The following is a 26,441-nucleotide window of genomic DNA, read 5'->3' on the forward strand; positions in this document are numbered from 1 at the left end:
TGGGTAACGCTCCCCCTTCCCTGTCCCTACCCATGCAGTACTGCTTTTCTCAGCCAACCTTTTTTCCTGGTTTGCACATTTGGGTGTAAAGTGAAACAAGCTTTACAAAGCCAAAGAGTAACACGGGAATGCAGACCGGCAATGGTTTTGACTTTTTAGGCATGTTACCTCTGGAAAAGCTAAAGCAATAGAACAGTACGGTAGATAAAAGTGTGTAACGGCATCTGTTCCCCGGGCCTGGGCTACAATACTCAGCATGCCGGTCACTGTTTCCTTTAGGAAATGTCCTGTCTTTGAGCGATTCAAATGAGCACAGCCCAAAGCAGGAACAGTAGTGGGGGAAGGGACGACTGCTGGCCCTTTTCTAAAGTTGTTTTGTAGCACGAAGTACGCTCAGGAGGTCGAGAGCATTGTCTGCTCTATAATGCCAGCTTTCAAAGCAATTTTCATCAGTTTTCTTATACACAGTGATCCCCTCGAGGTTTGATTAAGTTTTGATCAAAGCAACACCAACTGCCGTTAATGAAAAACAGAGCCATGTCAGTATTTCAGTGCAATATCTTAACTTAGCCGCATTTATCGCCTACAGAAAGCCCAGCAAGTCCATCACGTTTGAGGAAACAAGCAGCTGTGACCTTCCTCTATTTGCAGCCTTACTCTACGATCAGCGTCCCTACATGTTATTCTGCCCAGAACCAGGAGAGGGTGCTGTTAAATTTGGCTATAATTTCATTTATCCGGAGAACCACCGCATTCTGTAAAATGCCTTTCCCTACTTCTTCCCCCTCCGTCCCCAAGCCCTTAGTATCGGGTGCTTTTTAACTCCTCACTGAAATGGATTTGCCACACTGATAAGCCAAGATATAATAGCACTGATGAAAAGCATCTTTCACTTAATTATAGTAAAGCTCCAAAATTGGAGTGATGAGAAGTCATGCAGCTGCTGCTGGTGCTCGTATGGCAATACAGTAAAGTTACACAGATCCTCTGGATAAAGGGTGCCCCGCAGCTTGCTTTTTACTGTGGCTCTGCCAAAAGAGCCCTTGAAGCCCTTGGACATTAGCTGTGTTGGATTTAAAACAAGAGGGACTGCCTCTGGGACAGGGAAAGGAACGCTATCACGTCAACAATCGTGTGTGTCAGGGGCAGACATTTGGCAAAACTGGGTGACTTTGTAAGACTTGTTGCTCTGGTTTAGGATGAAAAAAGTTATAAACAAACAAAATTTATAAAAGGGGGAACATATCCCTTTTCAGCTTTGAACCACAGTCACAGAATCATAGAACTATTTGGGATCTCTCTCTCTGCATCATAGACCTAATTAGGTTTTAACCCAGATGCAAATGCTACCCACTTAAAAATCAATCTGAATCTTCAGTAAAAATAGCATGTTCCAAACTGTTAACCAAACCTGAATATTCAAGCCTTTTTCTCTCCCTCCCTACGGTTTTTCAAACCCTCCTCCACATCAATGGGTTAGCAACTTGAAACAAGCACAATGGAAGAAATGGAACAGGAACAAAGAAAGGGAAGATGAAGAATGTAAAAGAAGCATCTTCTGCTGTTCAGGTGACCTTCTGCAATTTGTTCAGACAACGTCTCACTCAGAAGTGAAACCCACGGTGTCATCCCATCTTCTGATCTTCCAAGGAAAAAACATACTATGACAGCAACTGTGTTAATAGGGACTGAAAGCAGAAAATGGGATAACTGTGGGATATGAAGTGATCTTGGCCCAAACTGTTCAAAACATAAAACGACTGTCAGCACATGGATTTGGTGTACTTGTAGAATATTTTAATTTTTAGCTGAGAAACACACAATAGGGTAGAGTTTAAGGCATGCAATCAGGCATGAAACTTCTATTGCTTGCATTTTGTGCTCACACCTTCAGTGTAAGTTCTATGAAAAGGAGTAGATCCTATCTTTAATCTCTACGTAAAGCAACTCTGAGTACCCACTTACAGCCTGAGGTTCCCAGTTGTTCCTGGAATGCAGGATTTACTTACAGGGAAACTCAGTTCCTTTTCTGTCGGTGCAATTTGTTATATGCCACAGAGAAAATGTAATCTATTTCACAAAGTAAGTTTGATCAGTGATAATATCAACAGAAGCAAAATAACCTTCTCCACATATATACATGCTGCAATTACAGACATCAGCTTGCGTTGTTTTATTTTGATTGCTCTTTTACTGGAAAATACAGGTGATCTAATGGATAGGAAAAAAACCTTTCATTTCTGCACCTTGCAAGTCTAGTTGTTGGTTTTCTTCTAAAAAACAAGCCAAAACCAGACACCACAAAAAAGACAGCCAATAGGGCAATGAGCTTTTTACTTCTGAGGAAAAAGAGCAATTCAATGATTAAGAATTTTGTGTATTTAGGTATATTATCTTAGTAACATCACAGGTATTGAAATAAACAACATAGGCATTGAGATGCTGCTAAAAAATAATTTCCGTTTGAGTAACTTTTGCTTGGTAGTAGTGTAAAGCACCTTTGTGTCTACTCCTATGGGGCATTTGCTTTAACAAGCAAATAAGACAGTACCAGACAGGGAGCATATTGCCAAGGAAAATGTTGTTTATAAGCAGCTACAAATGAGTATTTTCTCTCTTTAATGCCCTACCATTGTTCATAGAGCTTCTGGTTTTATTTTTTATTATTATTATTTTAAAACATGATAGTCAAAGACTCTTCTCCATTACTCATGTGTTTTTAAAATCAATATGATTAAAAATGAATCTACTGTGCATCCATGTGATGAATGTGGTAAGAGCTCATCTGCATTTTTCCCCTGAAGGTCCCCACCCTGCGTTTTTTGATATCACTAAGACTTCTGCTGCATTTACTGGGAAGAGACAAATCCCAACTCCTAAATGTGTTTAAGCTGCCCATTCCCAAGGACTTCAATGGTATCGAAGTTCTGTCCTCTGCTGTGGCAGGCATTAAGAGTTCATTATTACAGTGAATTTTCAAAAGAGGTAATCCTGAGGTTACAAATAGTTGGCAGGTCCAGAACTGGATGGTCCTATTGCCTAGGCCCCATCACAACAAAAGGATTCATGCATGTGTTTACTTCGTTCCTATTCAGCAAAACACTGAAATACAACTTAAGCATGAGGTCAAATACCACTGAAAAGTGCCTGAAGCAAGATTATGACTTCACCATTAAATCTTTTGAGAGCATAAAAGGAAAATGAACTCAGTGCATAAGAATTATATCTTAAAACATGCATACGGAGGCACTGACCTCTTCTTTGATTTTCTAAAAATGAACAGGCCATTTAGCTCTAGGGGAAGAATCGGAACTCCTGTTCCTGCTCTTACATCTAACTAGGGAAGAGCCCAGGGAAGCAATTTTCTTTACATATTACCTGCAAGAGTGGCTCAGAGTTAAAAGAAATAATCAAGTCTACCAAGTGAGTTTGCATCCTCAAAAATTACAATCTAGACTTTGTTTGAAAACATTGATAGTGACAGTAATGTATAAAACATATCTGGCCTTTCTGACAAAAAAGAACTATAAAACAATCAAAAGCTAACTGTGCATTTAGATTAACCAGCACATAAACAAAAGTTCAAGAAAAGAAGTGCAAAAAATGAAGGATTAAATAATGAGAGAATGTGAAACAGCTAGACTACACACTGCAAAGCTTGTAAATAGAGCACGTAGCTAATAGGCTTTCCCAACTTAAACTGCAATTTAGTAACACTGCAGTGAACTAATTAAAAAATATACGAACACATAAAAAATTGTATGCCAAAATGTGCTTTGCAGCTCTGACACAGTCCCAGGACGATATGGAAGGCTCATTGGGAGCGTCTTCCTTTGCCACCCTGACATTTCATCTTTTATTGCTCTGGGCAGAAATCAATTCCCCTTCCTCTCAAGCTTGATGTGAGAATGGCTAAATCACAACGTCAACCCCTTGTTGCATTGCAGCTATCAAAAGTTACAATTAGGAAACACCGAAATACTTCTCGTAGGCAAACAAAATTAGGCAGGGTGATTTTAGTAGAAAGATTTTAGTAAAACAAAGCCAGACTTTGTTGGTTGGTCCTTTGCCAAAGTATTCTTGCTGCACAGAGCAGGATTGCTCAGGAGACCTAGAAGAGACCAGATGCTTCCCAATACCGGCATCTGACACTGATGTTATGCTGACATGCAGGACATGGCAGAGTCAAGCTTTGCTGAAATCAGTGTGCCCAGAGTGGGATATTAACTGTCAGGTTTCCTAAAGGCTGTTAGAAGTTCTTCAGAGATTCTCTCTATCTTAAGAGATTTTGTTCCCAAGGGAATACAGGTTATTTCATCCTCTGAAGAAGGTGATTGTCTACTGCAAAAAAAGGGGGAAATTTAAGAAATACAGAAATTAAAATCATGATTAGATAAGTGTTTTGATTAAAAAATAAAGGCAAAGCAAAACAGATAGCACCTTGAAAGAACAAAGTTACATAGGAAGGGATTGGATTCGATTGAGCTTAACCCTGAAAGATGCTGTCCCTTCATGATTAAGTTTGCTATGAATGACTCATCCACAAAGTAACGTGAAATGTACTCCTCAGCAGCTTCTCCCAGCAATTCAGGATGTAAAATCTGGCCACAAATAAAAATTACAAGGCAAAAATAAAAAAACAACCAACCTATCTCCCATTTCTCATCATCATGGTGTCTCACAAAAGAAAATACAAAAATTGAAAGCATTTTAACTTGTAAAATATGAAATGCAATTCATGCTATGGAGGAATACCTCAGCCTTTTAGCTAGGAAACAGTCTTCCCATGGGTGCTTGGTTATTAGCTATCATGCAAAAACAATTAGTCGTTCAAGCAATTAAGAAGGTAAGTATCTCCTAAAAAGGTTTTGAGCTTTTCAAGCCCTAAATGCAACTGCCATAAACCTAGACTGTTCCTGAGTGTAATTTAGTTATTGTATTGCCTCTCCTTAAGAGATTCATTGTATCATGTGTTGTAAATTCTTGATGCTCTTTTAGCTGCAGTCTGAGCCTCTGGTGAATTCTCCTCTTGCTCCTCGCTCTTCTTATGGTTTAGGAATATCTCTGACTTTAAGAAGCGGCTGTAGCTGTCATATTTCATGAGATTGAATATCTGGTAAGAGGGGGGAAAAAAACACAAAACCAATGACCTAAGTAAAACTAGATTTTAAATGAGAAGGACGGTATATGAACTCTAATGTATTTTTGTTCTGTTAGTACTAAAGCGTTACTAAAAAGCATGACATTAAAACACACTTCAAACTCTCAAAAGGGGCTGCACATAGCAAACAATATTGCAAGTTCCACGGTCGCCGTTTTGCAATAATGTCCATATTAGTTTAAGAATCAGATTATGGTTTTCACAATAGCCAACTCTGAAAACCTAATACTGAAGGTGGAAGGTCACATGCCATGGTCACTAGGTAGGATTTTGCAGCTGATGATCAGATAATTGCACGTGTGGACAAACCAGGACATTACCTGGTCCCCTCCCACAGCAGCCTTAGGCCTGCAAAGCCACCAGGAGTAAAACCTAGCGAGGGTGTCCTTCTGGCAGGGTAGTTGGAAGATATTCAGAGGGAGGAAGCAGAGCTGAAGAAAAAGAGGTACCTTTTAGGCACCTTTCTGACTGCAGTTACTCTTGAACATTACAGAATAGCTCATTATACATGCAGAGCACTGGATAATTAAGAAAAGCCTCTAAATAATTTACACAAGTACTAAAACTTCAAACTGAACCTAGACTGAAACAACTGGTTTAACCAATGTTTCTTAAGCTTATACCAATCTTCTCATCCTTTTTAGACTGCTATACAACCGAATACCAAGACTGGTCTCAGGTCAGATCAGAAATGCTCCAGGTACCTGTCACAAAGAGCTGATCTGATATGGATGTAATTTGCCAGTTAAAATGTGGTTTAAAATTGGTGACGGATTAAATTTGTGCTATTAGGCTTTTCACTAGCCCAAGATCTGCCCTTCTTCTCATAGCCAGTATACAGCCAGCATGGAAGCATGAAGTCATCACTGAGTATAGCTTTTCTCTCCCAGGGCTTGAGTTTAGTCTCATCCCTCAACATAACTGTTTTCTCTTCTATTTATACCCATTTCAGACAAAAAAGCTAGAACTCATTTGGAGTTTTCTGAAAACAAAACAAAAGGGCTTGGGAGAGGAGCCTGGAATCTGTTCAGGTGTCAAGGTCAGGACTATATTTTGCTTGGTCTTGAAACAGGGGGGAAGGAAAAAAGTAAAACTCAAAACTATAATTGAGGCAAAACCAAAGCCTACATCACTCTCTGCCTATTATTTCACTGGCGGAGCCTCTCTGAGTCATGCTTCATGACTGATTACATTTTATGGTACTCAGAGTAACTAAATTTCCAAGATGAATTTCTGGATTCTGAACTGCGTGTGTGGATAATCCATGTGTGGATAACTGGAACTTTATCTTTATGGGCCTCATTTCTAACTCATAGTACAACTGGGTAATACAACTGTTTGTTAGGAAGAAAAAAAATAATAACCTCAAACTGCTTTTTCATTTCACATCCTCAAGGAACCTGGACAGATAAAGGCAAACACACAAAATTTGACTGTTCTGCTCTGCGTGTTTGCTGAAATATCCCCCTTGCAAATAAATTACATGAAGCATTTACTAACAACTGTTTGTTTACATACTTAAATATTTAAGTTCATGTTTAAAACAGTAGAAATCTTGCTTTATAAGCTACATATTGAAAGGCTAAAAATCCCAAAACACCCACTCAGTGTAGACCCAAATCAATGCAGTTAAGCAAAGTCAAATTACACCTCCTGGTGCTGGCTAACTACAAGATAATTAAATTTATCCAACTAGCTCAAGGGAAAATAAAACTGTAAGGAAGACATTGCCCCTTAAAACATCATAAGTCAGTGTTAAGAACTTAGACCCCTCTTGTTCCTGGTATCATTTAAAGCATCTCCCAGAGTGAAAGAGCACTGTAAGACCAAAACCTTCTGGAGTCTGGTCAGCCAAATGCACATGACAGACAGATTTTATAATCACATGCAAAAGCAGAATTGTCTTTTTCCCTCCCCTCCTCTCATCACCTCTGTGGAGCAGGAACACTTACCCCATAAGTATTTCGACATCTACAGATTTCTATGAACCACTAACCCCACTTTATTCAGCATGAACAACTGCCTCCAAGCTATTTGTTTAAGGCCATCCCATGAGCACAAAACCACTCCCCACAAGTAGCCCCATTTAAATCAGTAGGTCTCTGGAGAACTGAAGTGCTAGTTACCAGTAATGTTGTAGACCAGACTGTGGCTTTCAAGCTCTGCCTTTTTATACTTCAGACACACAGTGCCAGCAGTAGTTAACACTGTTCTTTAGAGAACAAATTATACCACTCTTCATAACTTTATAAGGATTGAAAACTAGAGAAGACCATAACTCTTCCTGAACTATTATCTAACAGCAATAAACAGAAGCTTTAAGCGGTTGAAACCTGCAACAACGTAGAAATGCTCTGCATTTGGTTTTAAAAGTTCACAGACTTTCTTCCCACACTAGTGGGACTCCTCTACCACTGGTCTAGTGTGTTTCCAATTCAGGTATTACTAATCCCTGGCTGTTCACATGCATGCTCATTTGTGAAACTGCAAAACATTTTAACTCCAGTAGTCTCTCCAGCTTCACTCTCGTAATCACCCAGCCTAAACTGCAGTGCTTAGATTTACCAGAACATTTTCCTTCCCTTCCCCCAAGTCAGAAGTTCGTCCATGAAAAACTATTTCTTCACATGGAAATTGAGTTTCAGACATTTCCACTGCTAATGACTTGGAACCTGTTTGAAAGACAGCAGAGCCTTTGCTCCTCAGACTGCTTCAATTGACCCAGCCAGTGCCCAACTAACTTATTCAACACCTGATGTGAAATGCATTGAAAACACTATTTAAATCAGTGTGCTGTTTCTCCACAAAAGAAAAAGCCAAATGGAAAATACAGGTAGTCCTGAGGATGGTACAGAAATTAGAAATAGTCCAGACTGCAAGTGCTGGAAAGCCTCAGATAAGAATGACTCACTTCATAACTTATGCTTTAAAATAAGCTAAATAGCAAGAAAATTTACCACCAAAAGACGTGCCTGCAAAACGTCACCTAATTTCTGCCAGACCTCCCAAGTTCTGTAGGAAAAGGCAAAGCAGATACCAACTCCTCTTTTAAGTTTTGTGTGTTACAGAAGAGGAGACTTTTCAGGAAATTGCATTATATTCATATCAATATAAATACCAAAACAAAGCAAAGTGAAGAATCTTGAGATCTCAGGGAAACCAGTGGCAACTACGGAAACAAACATCAGCAATGACTCAGCTCAAGTGAACACACAGGAAAACGTAGGCACAAAGCTAGTCAGCTGGGTGATTCTCAAGCTACCAGCAGAGGAACCCAGGAGAAAACTTCATCCAATTTTCCAGGGAAGTCCTGAACTGGAATCAGTGTGGTTGCACTGAGTGTCTTAACTAATTGGCCCTAGTTAGATGGGGCCAAGAACCTGGGATACAGTGCATTCACCCTCAGAGTGGCTGCATTAATATCGCCAATACGGAAGCAACCCAGCTCCATGCCTACCTATTCAATCCAAGCCACAGGTAGCAACAGGCACATTCCCAACTTCCTACACTAGCTTGTGCTTAGAAAGCAGAGTCCATTAAAAGCAGACAAAACCTAAAGAAACTCTGTTCTTGAAAAAAATAACTTTACCTGGTCCTGGAGCTTCTGAAACATGAGAGGGTGAGGTGTCTCCAAAATGGTCTCATTCAAACGGGACTGCCCTTCAACATTGACTTGGGAGGAAGCTTTACTGGACAGGAAAGTCATATAAATTTCTTTAGCTTTTTCTTGCATCTGCAAAAGGGCATATTTATTTAAAGAATTATTTGCTGTGGGAATATTCTCCATATTTGTTAATGTTTTGTTGAAGACTGCTCTAGGTCACTTACTTCTTGAGGTTTACATCCTAAACCCAAAACATAGTCTGAATTAAAAAAGAAAACAAGTAACAAAACAAATATACATACAATAGCTTATTTGTATATATTCATTTGTACTGGAGGAAAAACATCTCTGCAGGCCAACTGCTGCACTGACGTCAGTGGAAGCTTCCAGTATTCAGCACTTGGGTCAAACAGCAGGTTGTGATGTTTGAATCCGAGTATCCAGTGTAAAACTGCTCAGCGTCATCAGCTAGGCCTTGTCTTCACTATTTAGAAGACTATTTTTACTAACAGTTAATCAGTATGCACAAGGAACCCAGAGGAAAAAACACTGTGGAAACTTACTTGTACTGTAAGGCAAAACTAAGCAAAGTCAGTGTATAATCCATGCTACTGCTAGATAACCTTGTCATACTACATGCTTTGTCCTAACTACGTTTTTACCTCAGGGCAGCTCACATGCAACACTGACTACACGATTAAAAAAACCCAGCAGCTTGGCTAATGGTAAAGATAAGACTCTCAAGAGCCTCTGAAAGCTGATAAATAAGGATAGGTGTGACTTGCATAAAGCTGTTTGTTAGTGTTTGCCCTGATTTCAGCAATCCTGTTTCAGTGTTCTTCTCTTGATAAATCAGTAACAGGGATAACATTTTGACTCAACCTAGCATCTTTAAGCTTCAAAGCAGTAAATGAGTGGTCACAGTCCTCTGAAATTCAATGCAAGCTCCCCCTTGACCAGAAGGTCAGATAAGAGAAAGCCAGTGGGGGAGAAGAGAGGCAAGCCTCCTGCTGCAATGTGAATTCTGCTCACTGAAAATGAGGCCCATGCAGGAGCAGGCACTGTACAATCCCAAGCCACAGGTACTTGTCAGCATTCCCCATCGTACATCTAATGGGCAACCGCATCTCCAGACCAGCACCAACTAAAGGGCTGCGTCTTTGGTGGGAAGTGGGCTTGAAGAAGGAAGCATTTAAATCCTTGCCCATGAAGGAGTCACAGAATTTCTTTCATGTTTTACAGCTGAGAATCAACATTTGGGGATAATTAGAAGAAAAGCTACATGTGTTTGACAATTCACAAGGCCTAAAGAGTTAACTCTCTCGCTGCTGAAGGGGACACATTTTCCAGGAGTATTCCTCTTAAAAACAGATTATTCATCTGATGGGTAGAACATCATGTGTCAGGTGCATTAGGTCACAATGAAGTGTTTTTAACAATTTCTGATCTTTTCAGTTTCACAGATCAGGGTGGACTGGGTCAGCCATGTCTGTTCTCAATGAGCAGTTAATCCAATCGATCAGAGTTATGATGGCTTTAACTGGTAAGGTTAATACCCTAATGCAGACACAGTAAAGGTACCTTTAGCTATTATCGCATGAGCAAGCATAAGCGATTGTACTGACTGTCAGTCCTACCTAAATAACTTTTGAACCTGCTGTCCAATTGAACCATATTTAAGAGAGGGGCAAAGGACTAAGAAATAATTACCCTCCTACTGATTCAATGGAAAAGAGTGGCAAGAAAAAGGAAAAGGAAAGAAAAAGCAGTGTGTGCGCTGGGGGAGAAGCTGCAGTATATGTTCAAAAGTCACCTACTTCAACTGCCAGCATGTACTTAGCAGCTAGCTAATCAATGCACACATAGCTCCATCTCAGGCACAACACAAGGTGCTGCTGGCTCAAGGAACACAGAAGCAAGCTGGGCACTGCCGAGAAAGAGCAGAGCAAGGCTTGAGGGGAAACATGAAACTGGAAGTACTGTGGGGAAGTTTAAAGAACATGGAGGGGAACAAGAGAATTGTGTGGGAGGCTGGCAAAATGGGAAGGATCTCTGGATTTTGCAGGGAAGAATGACAAAGAAAGGAAGCGAAAGCACTCTGGTAGGGAGAGGGGGTTGTTAGAGAGGCGCAGGGGACCTGGCTTTATAGTAAATATGGAAACGCACAGCCAAACATTACAGCTTCTGCTCCACATGGAACAACTGTTACTCTACATCTATGCTTCAGTAGTAGAGCATCAGTTTAACTACGATTTTTTTTTTTTTTTTTTTTAAAGAAAGTACAGTTAAAGCTGCCAGCATGTTTATGCATCCTGCAAATGACATTCAGGGAGAGCCAGGTTCAGGGAGAAGAGACAGCAATGTTCCCCATTCAGTGGGCGGCATTCTTTGTTCTGCGTCAGCCTGAAACTAATGCCTCAGCACAGGGGACTCGACTCTGGAATCTAAACAACACTTACACTGGGATCTTGTTCACAGGTGGTTATTAAAGGATTTCTGGCACTTCTCACTTACATCTGCGTGCTCACCCCAGCATCCGTGCCAAATTCCCATTTGGAGTACAAAGTTCTGTCTACAGAAATCCCCCTCACTATTTCAAGTGGATAGAATATTCTTTCCCACTTCCTTTCCTAAGGTCAAATTCAGCTCTCAAGCCTGTGTGGTTCCCAAATGAGGTGAATGGAACTCCCAGATGCTCATCAGAACAGGCTCCAGCAGTTAGCAGCTGTGCAGCATTACCCAGTTCTGCTTAACCATTGCCACATTACACATGGGAAGTGGCAAAAGAAAGTCTTGAATAGGTATACTTTGTTCTGAAATTGTTCTCTACAAAACTTCTCGACATGGGTATTTTGGTGGGTTTTAGCAATAGCTGAAAAGATTCCCTGTAGTTTAAAGCATTTATTATAACCTGTAATTTATTTTTAAAGCTCAGCTGCAAGAGAAGAAACACTTAAACCTTGGGAAGTAGCACAATGGACGTTGTTTATTTCATCAACAGTCACAAACGCAACAGCATATGACTAACTCCAATAAAATATTTAAAGTTAAATTTTATGCACTTATCCCCACCACTCCCATTTCAATAATTAAATGTGTCCTAAGATGAGGACCATATGGGTGGCAGCAGAGCTCACTGCTACAAGTGGACTTGACCTAATTCCTTCCTCAGTCTTCGCTAAAAATTACATTTCTATTTTAACTTCAATTTTAAAGGAATGATGAAGAAAGAATATCCTTTTTTTAAAACTACAGAGACGTGTTTTGAGCTGAGGGGAGGAGTTTTTGCTTCTGTACTGCAAGAAGATAGGCTGAATCCAGTCCATCTAAAACCTGCCTAGTCCAGTAACGTAGTCTGCTTGGTGTCTAGCTCTGCAGATGCTGAAAATCTCCCCTGCTCCCCGAAATATGCATGCATTTTTTATTAGTTCACCCAAACAGGAAAACAAACACAAACTCTTGGAGCAGTCTGGTCTGAACTACATTTCTGCTTTCTCCTGACTAAGCGCTCCCACCACTAGTCTAGAGCCAACACAACAGTCAAGGGCCTGGCTTCTTCTTGCCGGTGCTCCCTCTCGTCCCGTGATCTAGCAATCCCGGCTGCATAGCAGTTCACATTCAAGAGGAAGGGGACACGGAAGATGTATCTGCACAGCATCTTGCAAGATCTGCCTGTGTTGGCTTGATATAAGTCAGCTTCTAGGCAGAGCCCACGTGACTGTGGTTAGAGTAACAACTGAACCAAATTTAAGAAGCTGTGAGGAAAGGCCCAGGATATTTTCTCAGAACAGCACTAACACAGTTAGACAGTTTGCAACCAACAAAAAGCAGGAGCAGGGTGAGCCTGCATCTACCTGTGAAGACCAGAAAGGACATGAGGGAAGGACAGCACTTTTACTGAGCCAACCACCCTAATGGTGGCTATATATATTATACCTAATATATAACATTGTACCTAATGGTATAGCAGCCTGTACAAAACCAAACACTGCTCCAGGCTGACACTGAAGGGATGACAATAACACTAGGCACAATGGATATTTAATCCACTGGCCAGACGGTGACCTTTGTGAAAGTTTAAACTGACCAAGAAAAAACCCCACGCTAACACTCTCACGTCAAGTACTGAAAAGTTTATCTTCTACTTTAACAATGGGGAAAAAAAAATCTCATACGAACTGGGTTAAATTGAAATCAACTTCATCTGACCAAAAGTCTAAGTGTCTATAAGCTAGTTTCTGTGGTAAACCAGTTTTAATGAGAAGCAGGTTGTAAAATAAGTATAAGGTTGTTTTTAGAATACTTTGCTCACATTAGATAGATACAAAGTGATTTCTGCAAGAGTCGCTTTCAGAAGACAAATTCATACTTCATACTATTATAAACACTGGAAAGATTTCTAATTTTAGTGCTTTTTCTAGCTTTTTAAATTATCTAGACAAAGCCATCCATAAGCAGTAGCTATAAAAATTTACTGTAAGTCTGTGTCATTCTAAAGCACATTTATTCTAGCCAGCTGTAATAGCTTTGGCAGTACTAGACTCCAGATTGACCATACTGTGTAATGATTGGTACTGAATAATTAAGCTAAATGGAACCTAGTTAAGTCTCTGTCCATTCCTTTGGCAATTCACTCAAGAATTCATTAAGTTACTGTCTCTATACAACAGTTTACCATTTCCTGCACTAGCATGTGCAACCCTAAAATAGCTAAAAAGATGGAAATTATTTAGCAAGGGGAAAATAGGATTATTATCCCATTGCAAAACGTGGGACCTTACAGAAGGATTTTCCACTTTCATTTCCACTTTAAAATGCAATTTGATACCTGTCCAAGGGGTATCAAGCAAAAGCTACATACCTCTTGGCAAGGACACTGCACGACATACAAAGAAAAAACATCTGCCCTGTACAAAGCAAAGGGTTCTTCCCATTTGGCTGTGGACTGTGATGCTGGCTTCTGCTCCACCAGCTCAGAAAGCAAATTATTTTAATGGAGTAGGGAGAGAGATAAGAATACCTAGATCCCCAGCCCAGCATATCGAACATACCAGCCAAGACGTTGTATGGACATCTGGGGACAAAAGAGAGGAAACGCTTTGTCACAAACTCACAATAATGAGATCTGCAGCTTGTGCCGAAGCAGAGCCAGGTCAGTGGGACTGATGGAACCACGCTCACCCAGACAGGAGGTGGCTCCCAGCGCAACCCAGATAGGCTGCAGCTGAAACATTCCCTTACAGGCAAGGGGAAAGGAGAACTCCTGGCCTCACTCCAGCTACCGATATTGCTGCCGTCATGGTGGCATCTAGCACAGTCCCCTCTTTTATCCCGTCTCATTTACTTTATTTCTCTTTAGGCCTTGCATCTTACAGAAAAATAGCCTGACTAGCTGCTGTTTTCTGAAGAGTGTCTGCGCACATGGACCTTAATGAGGGAGGGAGGTAGCTAAATACACAAAGCTGAAACAGTGCTAAATATTACAGTGTGCAGTCAAATTGAACGTTTTCCTCTTCTTGCAAAAATTATTTCTGTATTATTGATAGATTTATCAATACCGAAAAATATTCACAACTGAAACAAGCAAATTGTTTTGAAGGGAATGCTTTTTCAGTGTAAAATAGAGAAATTTACAGAAAGTAGACTCCCCTCTCAAAAATATGTGTCGTTGAAAATCCAGGGATATTTTCTTTTGTTGAAAATCTACTGGGAAACAGTTTCAGCTGACGATATTTGACCTTAAGAGAGGAATCCCGCAGTCTGGATGCAGCTCTCTTATGCCTGCACTTCATAACACCCCTAGCAGCCCAGTTCCCCCACCTGATTCCTATTCCCTGACGTTTCTGATGTTAGTCAAAGCACTTACGGTCCCATCTGAAGCAGATTTAAGTGCCATTTTCCCAGCCTCACCTCCTCATGGTACTCTGCTTACTTTGGCCAGAAGAGTACAAAGGGGCTGTACATTTGCACCTGTTGCCTTCTAAAATGCTCCCTTTGGCAACAAGAGCTGCACACATGTGAAAAGTGTAAAGGTGGGATTTCAAAAAAAGGGCTTATGGGATTTAGGAGTCTGACTCTCAAGGACAGTGATGCTCAGCTGGAATTTTGAAACTACTTCATTTCATGCTCACAGAATCCTTGTCTCAAAGATCAAATAAATCTGGAATTTCTCAAAAAAAAAAAAGGAAAAAAATCACAAAAATTTTTTCAGAAACAATCAAACAAAACACAGTACATATTTTAGGCCTGACTCTATAGGCTTCAAAGCCTAAATATGAAAGTGGATCCTGTGTTCCTGGTGGATCTAAATGTAGACCAAGATCCAAGCAGTGGAAAAAACTGGAGGTGGCTCATTCCAATAGAATATTTTCTACTAGAAAAATATACTTTCATGAAAACGAAAATGCTCTGCAGGTATATGTCGATTTGAATAAATATTGAAACAAAAAAGTCTAAATGGACGTTCAACTTCTTTTGTTTTGTAACTTGTAATTTGATAAGGCAAAACTTTTCTTTTTGGTATTGTAAAACATTTTGTTTGCACTGATTGTTATTTTTACGTTCCACTAAATTTATAATAATGGTGTATATTTTCATGTAATACCCGCTATGCTTTAAAAAATGTCCTGAATGAATATATTTTCAAGCAAGATGATGCAACATCACTGAATTAAACCTTTTGCTATTCCCAAGCAACAACAAAAAGTTCAGAGTTTTCAAAACATGGGAAACTTGACAATTTCAGCATTTTGTTTTGGTTTGAAATAGAACCAGCTTTGTTTCCAAACAATTCCACCACCGTGCTTTCAGTGCAATTCCTTCAAACATATTTATTTGCACTCAAATGAAGCATCTTATGCAACAGAAACATTATAGCTCCAGCTCCGCTAGGGAAACTTTGTTGACAAGTAAAATTTATTTAGGAAACATACCTGTTTCTTTCCCTGTGTTTTCTTAAATTCTTCACATGCTAGCCAGAACAAAACATTTTCTTCACTAAATTCTTTCTTTAAAAATTCCTAGGGAAAAGAAAAACAAACAAACAAACATTAGGATCCAATTTCTCAATTGTTCTTCTCTCTTCCTACTATAGCTATTAAAACTATAAGCCGCCTACGGCTAGTTTTACCATGGTATGAGTTTACATAGTGCAGTGTAACAGAACCACTGCATTAGTGCATCTGCACACTACCAAGACACAAATGAACAATCATACATTCAGCACTTTGAAAGCACATTTCAGGAGAACGATGAGCTACATTTAATCTCAGAGCGTGTCAGTAACTAACAAGAAGAGTTTCTTCAGTCTCCCTTAAATAACTCGAGCAATTTTACAGTCATTGCTCAAAGGGAAATCCAAAAATATATGAATTCATTAGCAGGTGAGTATAATGAACTATTTTAATGAGAGTCACAGATCACTTGAGATTCTCATCTAGTATCTTTCTGATTTTTTAATGCGTAAAATCTCTACAAATAAAAGTGTTTCTAAACATGATCATCAGTGGCAATAAATTCACTTAAGTCAACTAAAGCAGAAGATGTATTTGCGTTCTCTAGACAGTGTTTAAACAAAGCACACTCCTCCAAAAGTGAGGTATGTTTTAAAACGTGGAAAAAATCTACATTAAATTTCTCTGTAAAACATGATGACTGAAATATTTATAGCTCGGGGATCATCAGTTTTCTCTTTCAAGTGTTAGAAAAGAGAGATTAAGTAATGCCAAGAATTAAATAGCATCAAGATTACTTTTTTTTTTTTAAAAGAATTCTTAATCACAGTGTTTTGTAATTCTAGTTTTCATCACTTTTCAAACCAGTCTGGCAGGAAACCCAGTGCATTTTATCATTGCTTGGTATGGCAGAACCATACTCAAGTAGGTAGTTCCTATTCCTACAGCTAATATGGCAAGAAGGCCTTGAGAAACCAACTTGCCACCCTCACCTAATTAAGCCTCAAGCCTGCATTTTGAGCTGCACAAGCCCACACTTTGTAGTAAAGGGAATTCTTTTCAGTACAGCTGCTGCAACACAGAATAAGAGCCACACAAGAGTTACCAGGCTGAGGAGCTGGTAGTGGTAACCCATTGCTTAAGTAAGGACAACATATGAGAATAAAGAGCACAGGATCAGTCCTCAGTGATAAATAATGCTTGGCAAGAGAGATCAGTGGCTCAAGGACTGTAGTTTATCCAACAGTAACTTGTTAATCCTTGCAACAGCTGATAGATCTGATTAGAAAGATGCAACCAAAAGTCTTCCACGTGCCATGTTCCATGACAGCAAGCTGCAGTGCCAGTGGGCAAAAGGCGCTACCTCAGAAGCTCAGCAAATACCACAGCTCCAACTCTGCCACCTCTGCTCAGGGTAGGTATCTAGAAGGATGCATGCCTATGTGCTTACAGCACTGGCACACCTGCACCATTTATGCTGAGACTCATTCAGCTTTAAATCCCAATTTTGGTTTATATAAATATCCATAGTTAATATAGCAACCCTAAATCGTTTCACTCCTTCTGGATCTTCAAGGAGGTTCTCCAGTGATGTAGCCCATTTTGAGGTTCCTTTCAAGGTTTGATGGCTGCTGCTTGGGTGACCCTCGCTGTCGTTTATCTCTGGAAAAAATTGAAAAAAACACCATCTTCGTTAGAAGTGATGCATGTCACACATTTCTTCCCCATTGCCCTCTGCATCCCTGGATTACAGCTGCTCTCCTTAAAGGAAATACCACAAAACTGAAAATAAACACACACACATATTTGAATTCTTCTTTGCCTATAAGGAGGCAAAAATGCCTTGCAGTTATATAATTCATGAGTATGTAAGTAGGCACTGTCACTATTTTATAGGAGTTCAAGCACCTTTTGCATGTGGAACACAATGACCGCAGCCTGTGTAGTAAAAGGACCATTGCCTTTTGTTCTGGCACTGTCAACGACATTAGCTTCTACAAAGCAAATCCTGGTCAGTCACAGACATGAAATTTATTTTTAAGAAAAGAATCATGACTGGAGGTTGGGAAAAGGCAAAGAGAGAAAGAAAAATAATGCTTTGTTTAGCAGGAGAACAAGTCCAATATGTTAACCCAGTCTAACAGGAGGAAAGACAGCTGGCAGAGGAGCCTCATTCCAGCTGAGTCAACCTGCTATTGGGCAAGAGGTATTTGGGTGTTTTTTCCATTTGCTTGTTTGTTTTCAAGTCCACTGAAATTCTGCTTTTATAAGGTGTGCTGGACTGTGCCAACATCTTATCTGACAGCCAGCCTTCTCACAGACAGGAGAGATGGTATATGTTTTTGAATTTTTCTATCCCAGGGACAAGTATGTTACATCCAAGGCTGGTGATGCCAAAAAAATGGTTTGCTGGCTACCCATGAGAAAACCTATTACTTGGGAAGATTCCAGGAATATTACTGTTGATCTGAAAAACTCTAAAACAGACATAAAGCACTTGGCCTCCTTTCTTCTCACACCCAAAATGCCCAGGGAAGACAGCAGGAATGCAGGCCATGAGAAGTCAGGCTAAGAGCTCCACTTCAGGTCACTACACACTGGAAAGGTGCACAAAACTCTTACTGTAATCAATACAGGTTCTATTTATTTTTATAACCCCTTCGTTTCTCCCAGCAGCTTATTGGAAATGTGGATCTTAGTAACTTCTGCTTAAGCTCTGTTAAAAAACCCTTCCTCCACCATGAAACTAAACCTCAGCAAGTATCTCAAAAAACTATCTATGCAGAGCTATACTATCAGATGCCCTTTTAGCCGGTAGCTAGAATGATAAATGCTAAGGTTAAAGCCCTACAAAATATTGGCACGACAGACAGCAAAGCCTACTGAGTTTTGGTTGGTAGGGACCTGTAGAGTCTGTTTGTTTTTCTAACAGTGAGATGGACCACTATTTTAAATGAATGAACATCTCCTTCCTTGATAGGCATGAGGTTTTTTATACAGGAGAAATTACAAAGCTGGAAAAGAGGTAAACTTTCTGGAGCTGTGGATTCCATACCCATTGCCTAACACTGAGAGATCTACACTCGTGCCCCAAGTAAATACAGACGTAAAAGGAAGGAACACATTTAAAATGATTGAGCAAATGGTCACTGCAGGCTACATTTTTCATGTGTAAATCCTGCCTCTCCTTTGCCTGTCCTGCTGTAACTCTACGCTGCAGTTACAGCACCAACCTAAAATTTCTTACACAATGAATGCACAACTCTATGCCTGCACAAAACCTTTCAGGATCCAAGATCATAACCAATTTTGGTAAGGACTGTGACAGATTGGTCTCCAAAGCAGCAAGTATACCTACAGCTCTGTATAAGAAAACTCTGCTAAAGGTCATGAGTCAGAACCTGAGGATTGTCTCCAAACCACTACAGCAGGTTTCATACATGACACAAGAGTACAGCAAGTTAACTGTGCCTCAGTTTCCCCTCCCCTCATGCAAAAGGATGTGGTTCTTGATTATTGCTTGCAAAATTTATTTTAGGAAACTGACTCAAAGTATCTGGGCATCTAATCTCAGTAAAATCTGTGAGATTTAAGTGGGAATAGCCAAGTACATTGGAGCAGAACACAATTACCTCTGAGGAGCTTGAATCTCGTTACACACTCTCATCTCCAAGCAGAACAGCAGCTCTATGTGTACAGCTGCTAATGGCCTGAAGAACCAGGCCATTCCCTTATTTAATACATGATTTAGCACAGAACTTATGTGAGTGAGATTTTATTTCTAGTGTTTCTTTTCCAGCCAAATTTTAAGTGGACATTAATGATTACTTTGAAAAGCATGTATTTCAATGAGCCAATGCAACACGGGGCAGACCCAATGCCATGAGAACCTAAAAATATTTCTGGTGAGCAGACAAAGGCCGGAACAAGTGCTTCCACGTACCCAGGACACATCGATCTGCTTCCCCTCAGCTGCTTTCACTGATCTCTCATTCTACTGCCGGCCATTCTCTCTCCTCCCTAATCACCATTCTCCCTAGCTTCCTCTCACCCAGCACAACCCAGCTCCATCCACTGTTTACGTTCCCCCCTGCTCCTCCTCGTCACCCTCCAAACCCTGCATTCTCCTATGACCCTGCTTCCTTTCTCCCTACCTTCTCCTCCAATGGCCTTAGTAGAGAAAAATCTGGTTTTGGAGGGAGGACCCACACAACTTCTTAATGTCCGTTCTGCTGAGCCTTGCTGTACAGGACTCTCTTACAGTTTGTTTCCTCACTTAACCACCTGCCCACAACCCAAAACGTACTGTGCTACTGAGATGAGGCTTGCCTGTCCATTGCTTGTACAATGCAACCCTTTCATTTAGCCCTCGCCTCACTGATTCAAGCTTGCAGTTCCCCAGAGCAGAGGCTATGGGACGTCGCAGGTGCTGGGCAGCTCTGCCGAGCCGGCACGGGTGTCACTAGCAGCCGCAATCCCAGCTCAGCCCGGGCTACAGCTCCCAGCATCAGTCCACACCGAGGCAGGGGACACCAACCGTAGTGTCGCCATGGAGGCAGACCCTCGGACCGCTTGTACGTAATAAACACGAGGGACCGGAGAACGCTCTTGGATCCTGCCATCAGGCAGTGCAGCACAGCTCTTGTCCTGAGCAGTCCCCCAAAAACACAGTAACTGCATCCAAACAGCCTGCTGGGGACATCGCCTGGCTGGTACCATCCTGCCAGCTGTGCTGGGGGCAACACAGCTGGCAGGGGCAAAGCGATACCAGGGAATGTGCCAACAGTCCTGGAGGGCTCAGGTCTCTGTGCTGGGCATGGCATTTATCAGGCTTTCTCCCTCCAGGCTGAGCACCATTAATCCCCATGTTCAGTGTTCCTTTGCAACCACCATAAAACATTAACATTGCCCTTCAGCGCAAATGTAAATAGGCTGCACATGACAGTAGGCAACACCCTGAAATTTTACAAGGATATTAGAACTGCTGGGTATTTTTATTATATCCCATTAAATACACCATCACAAACATTTTTTCTAATACAAAAGTGACCTCCCCCAGTTAGGATCATAACTTTCCACTCCACATGCTGGTTTCATTTAGCAGATTTGATGTGTGATTTCTAGAATTTTTTTAAGAGTTTAAAAGATAGGAAAGAGGTTTTCCCCACAAATGACTCAAGAAGCTAATCCCCAAATCCATATCCCCACATTGCTAAACTACCTTAAAAATGATACTTCCACTGAAGTACAATTTAATGAAAGTCTGAAACGATTTATTTTAGAAGGCAATACCGCAATAAATGTAATTACATGAATGACCCTCCTGAAACCTATTTATCTCTGTTTGCTATTTATAAAGGTAACTTTCTTCTGTTAAAATCATCAGTGACAAAGTTAAGTAATATAAACCTGGAAATAACAAGCTCGATACCAACATTTGACAACCAAAATGTATACATTAGTATGATCATTTAAATGAGGAAGGCAGACATTTGATGTTACTGAAAACTGAGAGATAATTTTATGCATCAAAAAGGGTATTACAAAATGGCAGCTCTTCACCAATATTTCTGTAAAAGTAACACACAGAATGTACAACAGATGATAAATACGCTAACTACATTTCTGTCATAGGAGAGCACTTGCTGTCTTTTATGCTGGTTAGAAACCAAGAGGCAGAGAAAGCCAACAAAGCATGCACAGCGGAGCACGGTCGTAGAGTCTCTGCTGAAGCAAACTTTCCACTGAGTGTACAACCATAACACAACTGCTTGCATGATGTGCAGTGGCCAGCTGCTTCTACAAAAGCAGTAAATGATTACATGCTTATTTTAATAGCACCATCATTTTAGAGAAGAACCCCATACCAAGCCAACAAATAGGCAGTTACATTAGCTAGAGCATTATTTTAGAGAAGAATCTTATAGAAGCTGCCTTCCCCCATCGCACAATAGTACTGCCGCATTGGACTGCAGATAAAGGCTCTTTGTAAACGATAGATATAACAGTAAGTGCAGCACTAATAACACTGTAATTATCTGTTGAAGCATGGTATCAAAAATGGAAAATATTTGCATTCTCCAAGCAGGAGCTTGGACTGAAACCGCAGAAGGTGTCAATAACATAAAAATATACAACTTTGCAAGTCAAAACTCATGGTTCCGGCCCTTGCTTTCGAAAAGCATAAAAAAGTGTGGAAACCCATCAAACTTTCAGAGATTCAGACACAGCTAATTGAGTCAGTCATGCTAATCCATCTGCTTTCCAGAAGGACTACGCACCACAACGGTTTCCCAAGCTGCTGTCATTCTCAAACTGTTGATGCAGTGGCCTGCATGGCACCGTATCAAACGGCACAGACTCACACGCTTCACAGCATCCTGTCGAATGGATCCCTTACCTAAATGCCTATTCTAACTGCCTCTTTCCCGCACACACCTTTTGCAAACTCCTTCACAAAAGACAGCCAGCACACAAACAGTAGATACGACAAAAGCACCATATAAATAGCATATTCCTCATTCTGTATTTAAAGGTTAATATACAACATTAAGAGAAAGCCTTCTCAATTTCTTCTTGAAGAACTTCTGATCGCACTGCCAGCATTTCCCCCTTTTTCACCTGGATCATAAAGCTGCGAGCCACAAACCTTTTTTATTACTTTAAAAGTACTCTGAATACCTTGTCTTTTCCTACGGTCACCAGAATGCCTATCCAGCCACAATGACCAGTCTGGAATTAATAAATCCAAGGTTATGAAAGAGTAGGCAACTTCGTCAGTAGGCAGCTGAAAAGGGAAAATTCCCTTACTTTCCATGTATCCAAGCGCCACTGGATGAATCCTCCCACAACAATTTTTTCTTAGTAGCAGCTAAATTTTAGACCTTTTCACTACAGAAGGTCTGTCCTTTGCATGCTTTGGTTGTTCAAAGCATGAGCCTCAACATCCTCTTTTGACTGTCTCTAACAACAGATGGCTACTGGATTCCACTTTTAACTATAAGGAAGGAAACTAGAGGGACGTTCCGCTTTTGTAGCATCTCTGGAAGCGTTCACCAGACATATATCCTTTAAAAAAAACCCAACTGTAGACAAACACCGCATTTGGCTTTTCTTAGAAAGACTGTAACTTCTTACTGTAGGTTATAAAATGTAGCGTTACTTTCTGGAATTCTGAGTTTGTAACTTTTACCCCAACTGTTTTAGCAAGGATACCTATTACCCCCTTGGAATGGACAGACTTACAGCATCAGAGGCACCGCGCCATGAGATGCCCCGTAACGGCACAAACACGTTACAACGCCTGTCTGCAGAGGGAACTGCGAAGTCCTACGTTTATTACGCCTCCGTAACTCCCGGTTTAAGACGCTCCCTCCAACGGCAAACTCCTCAAAGTCAACTTAGAGCTTGAACAATCACGCTCTGATGTTCCGGGCTATTGCCTCGCTCCCGACAACAGCGGCGGGCAGCGGTTCGCAAGTAAAATTCGGCTGATGAGGCATAAGCCCCAGCAGAATCCAGTTCCCTCTTCCGCGCAGCTGCCGGAGTGGGAAGAACCGCGCTTCCTTCCCGAGCGCGGCTGGTTAATGCATCTCGGCGCGCCGGTAACACGGCCCCTGGCTCCGGCGCAAGCCCGGGCAGAGCCGAGCCACGCCGGCCACCAGGCTGACGATCGAGGGACAGGTCCGCAGCAAGGCGAACCGCCCTGCGGGTGAGCTGAAGCCCGCTGAGCCCAGCGGGACGCGGGGACCGGCGAGGCGGGCGGAGGAGCCGGCGCGGCCCGGGTTAACGGACCCGAGCGAGGAGCGCGGGCTCGCTCGGCTCCCCTCAGCCGAAAGGGCGGGAGACCGGCTCCCGGCCAGGCCGCCCCCCGCCCCGCCGCCGGGAGGGGGCTCGGCCGCGCTTTCCTTCCCCGACGCTGGGTCGGGAGCGAGGGAGAAGCGCAGCCCTTCCCCTGCCGGAGGCACTTCCTCAGGCGGGAGCGGGCGGGGTGGCCGCCCTCTTTACCCCCCTTACCTGACGGCGGGCGCTTCCTGCTGAGCCGGCTCACGGCCCGGTTAAACATCCTCGGGGGCGGCCGCGCGGCCCCGCGCTGCCCGGAGCCGGAGGGGGCGGCCGAGCCTTCCCCGCTCCCCCGCGGGGAGGCCGCCCCGTCCCGTCCCGCCCCGCTCCGCTCCCCCCACAGCCGACCGCCTTCCCCCCCCCCCCCCACCAACCGCCGCCTCCTGACAGGCGCCGCGGCCGCGCCCTGCCCGCCGCCAACCGGCCGTGAGGGGAAGGCAGCGCCCGCCCGCTGTCTGCCGCGGGGCCGCCTCACCGGGGCGGGCTGGGGATGATGAGGGGCGGCCGCGGGCCAGGCCGGCACGGCGGAGGACGGGTGCTGTCAGTGGTCCGAGACGGGCCGGGAGCGGCTCCTCCGCGCCGCGTCCCGGGGTGAGGGGAGCGGCTGCATTTCCACGTTACCGTGAGGCACGCAGACCGCCAAATGCAACGTGGCAATGGTGGGTCTTCGCTCTCTCCTCCCAGTGCCTGTGGAGAACGACACCATTCCCCGTCCCGGCCTAAGCCCCTTCGCTGTGGGCCTCCAGCTGCTCCAGTTCCAGCCTTCTCCGCTCTCACCCGCCTTCCCTAACCCTTCCGAACAGCACCGTTGTTTCAATTCACCCACGTCCATCTCCTCTCTCCCTCCTCTTCCCAGGCTCAAGCCTCCTGCTCCCCGCTCTGCTCCTCTCGTTGTGCTCTCGGACATCGGGCAGCATCTCCAGCCAGCACTCAGCCACCAGACACCGTTAAGTCCTTGCCGAGCAGGTGCAAGAACAAACACGCTGCCCTAAGGCGGTCGGTCACCTTTATGAACGTCTGTGCTTTCTTACCAAAATAGAAGCGCCAGGTTTCTTGGAAGAACACTTATTTCTCAACAGGAGAAGCACGATTACGATTTTAACAAAGGTATTTCTACTTTCAGAAATAACTTTTTACCAGAATATTGGGTTGGGTTTGTGTGGCAAGGTTTTGGTAGCAGAGGGTTACAGGGGCGGCTGCTGTGAGAAGCTGCTAGAAGCTTCCCCCATGTCCGATGGAGCCAATGCCAGCCGGCTCCGAGGCGGACCTGCCCCCAGCCAAGGCCAAGCCCACCAGCGACAGTGGTAGTGCCTCTGTTATAACAGATTTAAGAAGGAAAAAAAGTTGCAGGGCACACAGAAACAGCAGCTGGAGAGAGGAGTGAGAAGATGTGAGAGCCCCAGCCCTGCAGCCCCCCAGGTCAGTGCAGAAGGAGGGGAGAAGGTGCTCCAGGCGCCAGACCAGAGATTCCCCGGCAGCCCGTGGGGAAGACCATGCTGAGGCAGGCTGTCCCCCTGCAGCCCAGGGAGGTCCACAGGGGAGCAGATCTCCACCTGCAGCCCGGGGAGGACCCCACGCCAGAGCAGGGGGATGCCCGAAGGAGGCTGGGACCCCGTGGGAAGCCCGCGCTGGAGCAGGCTCCTGGCAGGACCTGTGGCCCCGTGGAGAGAGGAGCCCTCGCTGGAGCAGGTTTGCTGGCAGGACTTGTGACCCCGTGGGGGACCCACACTGGAGCAGGCTGTGCCTGAAGGACTGCAGCCCATGGGAAGGGCTCACATTGGAGAAGTTTGTGGAGGACTGTCTCCTGTAGGAGGGACCCCACACTGGAGCAAGGGAAGAGTGTGAGGAGTGCTCCCCCTAAAGAGGATGAAGCAGCAGAGACAACACGTGATGAACTGACCATAACCCCCATTCCCTGTCCCCCTGCACCGCTGAGGGGGTAGGTAGAGAGTCTGGGAGTGAAGCTATGCCTGGGAAGAAGGGAGGGGTGGAGGGAAGGCGTTTTGAGATTTTATTTTACTTCTCATTACCCTACTCTGGCTGATTGGCAATAAGTTAAGTTAATTTTCACCAAGTTGAGTCTGTTTTGCCCACGACAGTAATTGTTTGAGTGATCTCTCCCTGTCCTTATCTTGACCCATGAGCCCTTTGTTATATTTTCTCTCTCCTACCCAGCTGAGGAAGGGGACTGATAGAACAGCTTTGGTGGGCACCTAGCATCCAGCCAGGGTTAACCCACCACAAATATTTAATCAAAAATCCAGCATGTAGCTAGTGTGAGAAATTTGTGTAATTCTGACAAAATTGTAAGCCATCGACAGACAATTACCTCGGGAAGCACAGGGACAACAGTAGCGGGAAGCAATGGGAGTGCTTAAATCCCCCTGGAAATAGCACCGATACCTACAGTCACAGAAATCACTGCTAGCAGAGAAGTCAACCCTAGTTTTATTTCCACCTAAGCCAAATCCCATCCTGAACACACAGTAATGCATTTATAACTAGCTGTGTTCACAGAGGGAACTTGGATGGGCTCCCCATCTCACCGAAACGTATGGATATTTTCCACTTACACGCACAAGGCCAAGATTTCATTCCTGGGAATTGGTGACACCAGAATGCTGAACACAAGAATAAATTGCATCTGTGCTTCCAAAATAAACAACAGCACAATACCTTCCAGCTGAAATGATTTGGCCTGTGCCCCACTGGACTTCTGCCTTCAGTACCAGGGCCAAAAGCTGTGTTAGCTGGTAAAGATTTCTTGGCTCTTGGTGTGGATTAAAAAAAAAAAAAAGTTTGCTACACTGCTGAGGGAACTGCTCAACAGCTGCACGTGGCGTTTCCAAGCAGACGTGCGAGACAGGCACAACGGTATTTG

The 26,441-nt window shown here is 43.1% G+C and overlaps 1 protein-coding gene and 1 long non-coding RNA gene across 2 annotated transcripts; one reads left to right on the top strand and one right to left on the bottom strand.

The window, feature by feature from the left end:
- Positions 1 to 1,775: 1,775 nt before the first annotated feature.
- Positions 1,776 to 23,909, bottom strand: RGS10 (regulator of G protein signaling 10). The gene is made up of 5 exons (XM_052799626.1): positions 23,735 to 23,909; positions 17,262 to 17,380; positions 15,698 to 15,784; positions 8,751 to 8,894; positions 1,776 to 5,113 (listed from the first exon to the last, which is right to left on the bottom strand). Exons 1-5 carry the CDS (start codon positions 23,781 to 23,783, stop codon positions 4,967 to 4,969), a joined length of 546 nt encoding a protein of 181 aa, XP_052655586.1. The 5' UTR covers positions 23,784 to 23,909; the 3' UTR covers positions 1,776 to 4,966.
- LOC128147220 (uncharacterized) lies at positions 23,337 to 25,518 on the top strand. The gene is made up of 3 exons (XR_008236965.1): positions 23,337 to 23,429; positions 24,417 to 25,041; positions 25,147 to 25,518. It is a non-coding gene; the product is annotated as an uncharacterized LOC128147220 (long non-coding RNA).
- Positions 25,519 to 26,441: the final 923 nt, after the last annotated feature.

Source organism: Harpia harpyja, chromosome 10 (genome assembly GCF_026419915.1).
Source record: "Harpia harpyja isolate bHarHar1 chromosome 10, bHarHar1 primary haplotype, whole genome shotgun sequence".
NCBI lineage: Eukaryota > Metazoa > Chordata > Aves > Accipitriformes > Accipitridae > Harpia > Harpia harpyja.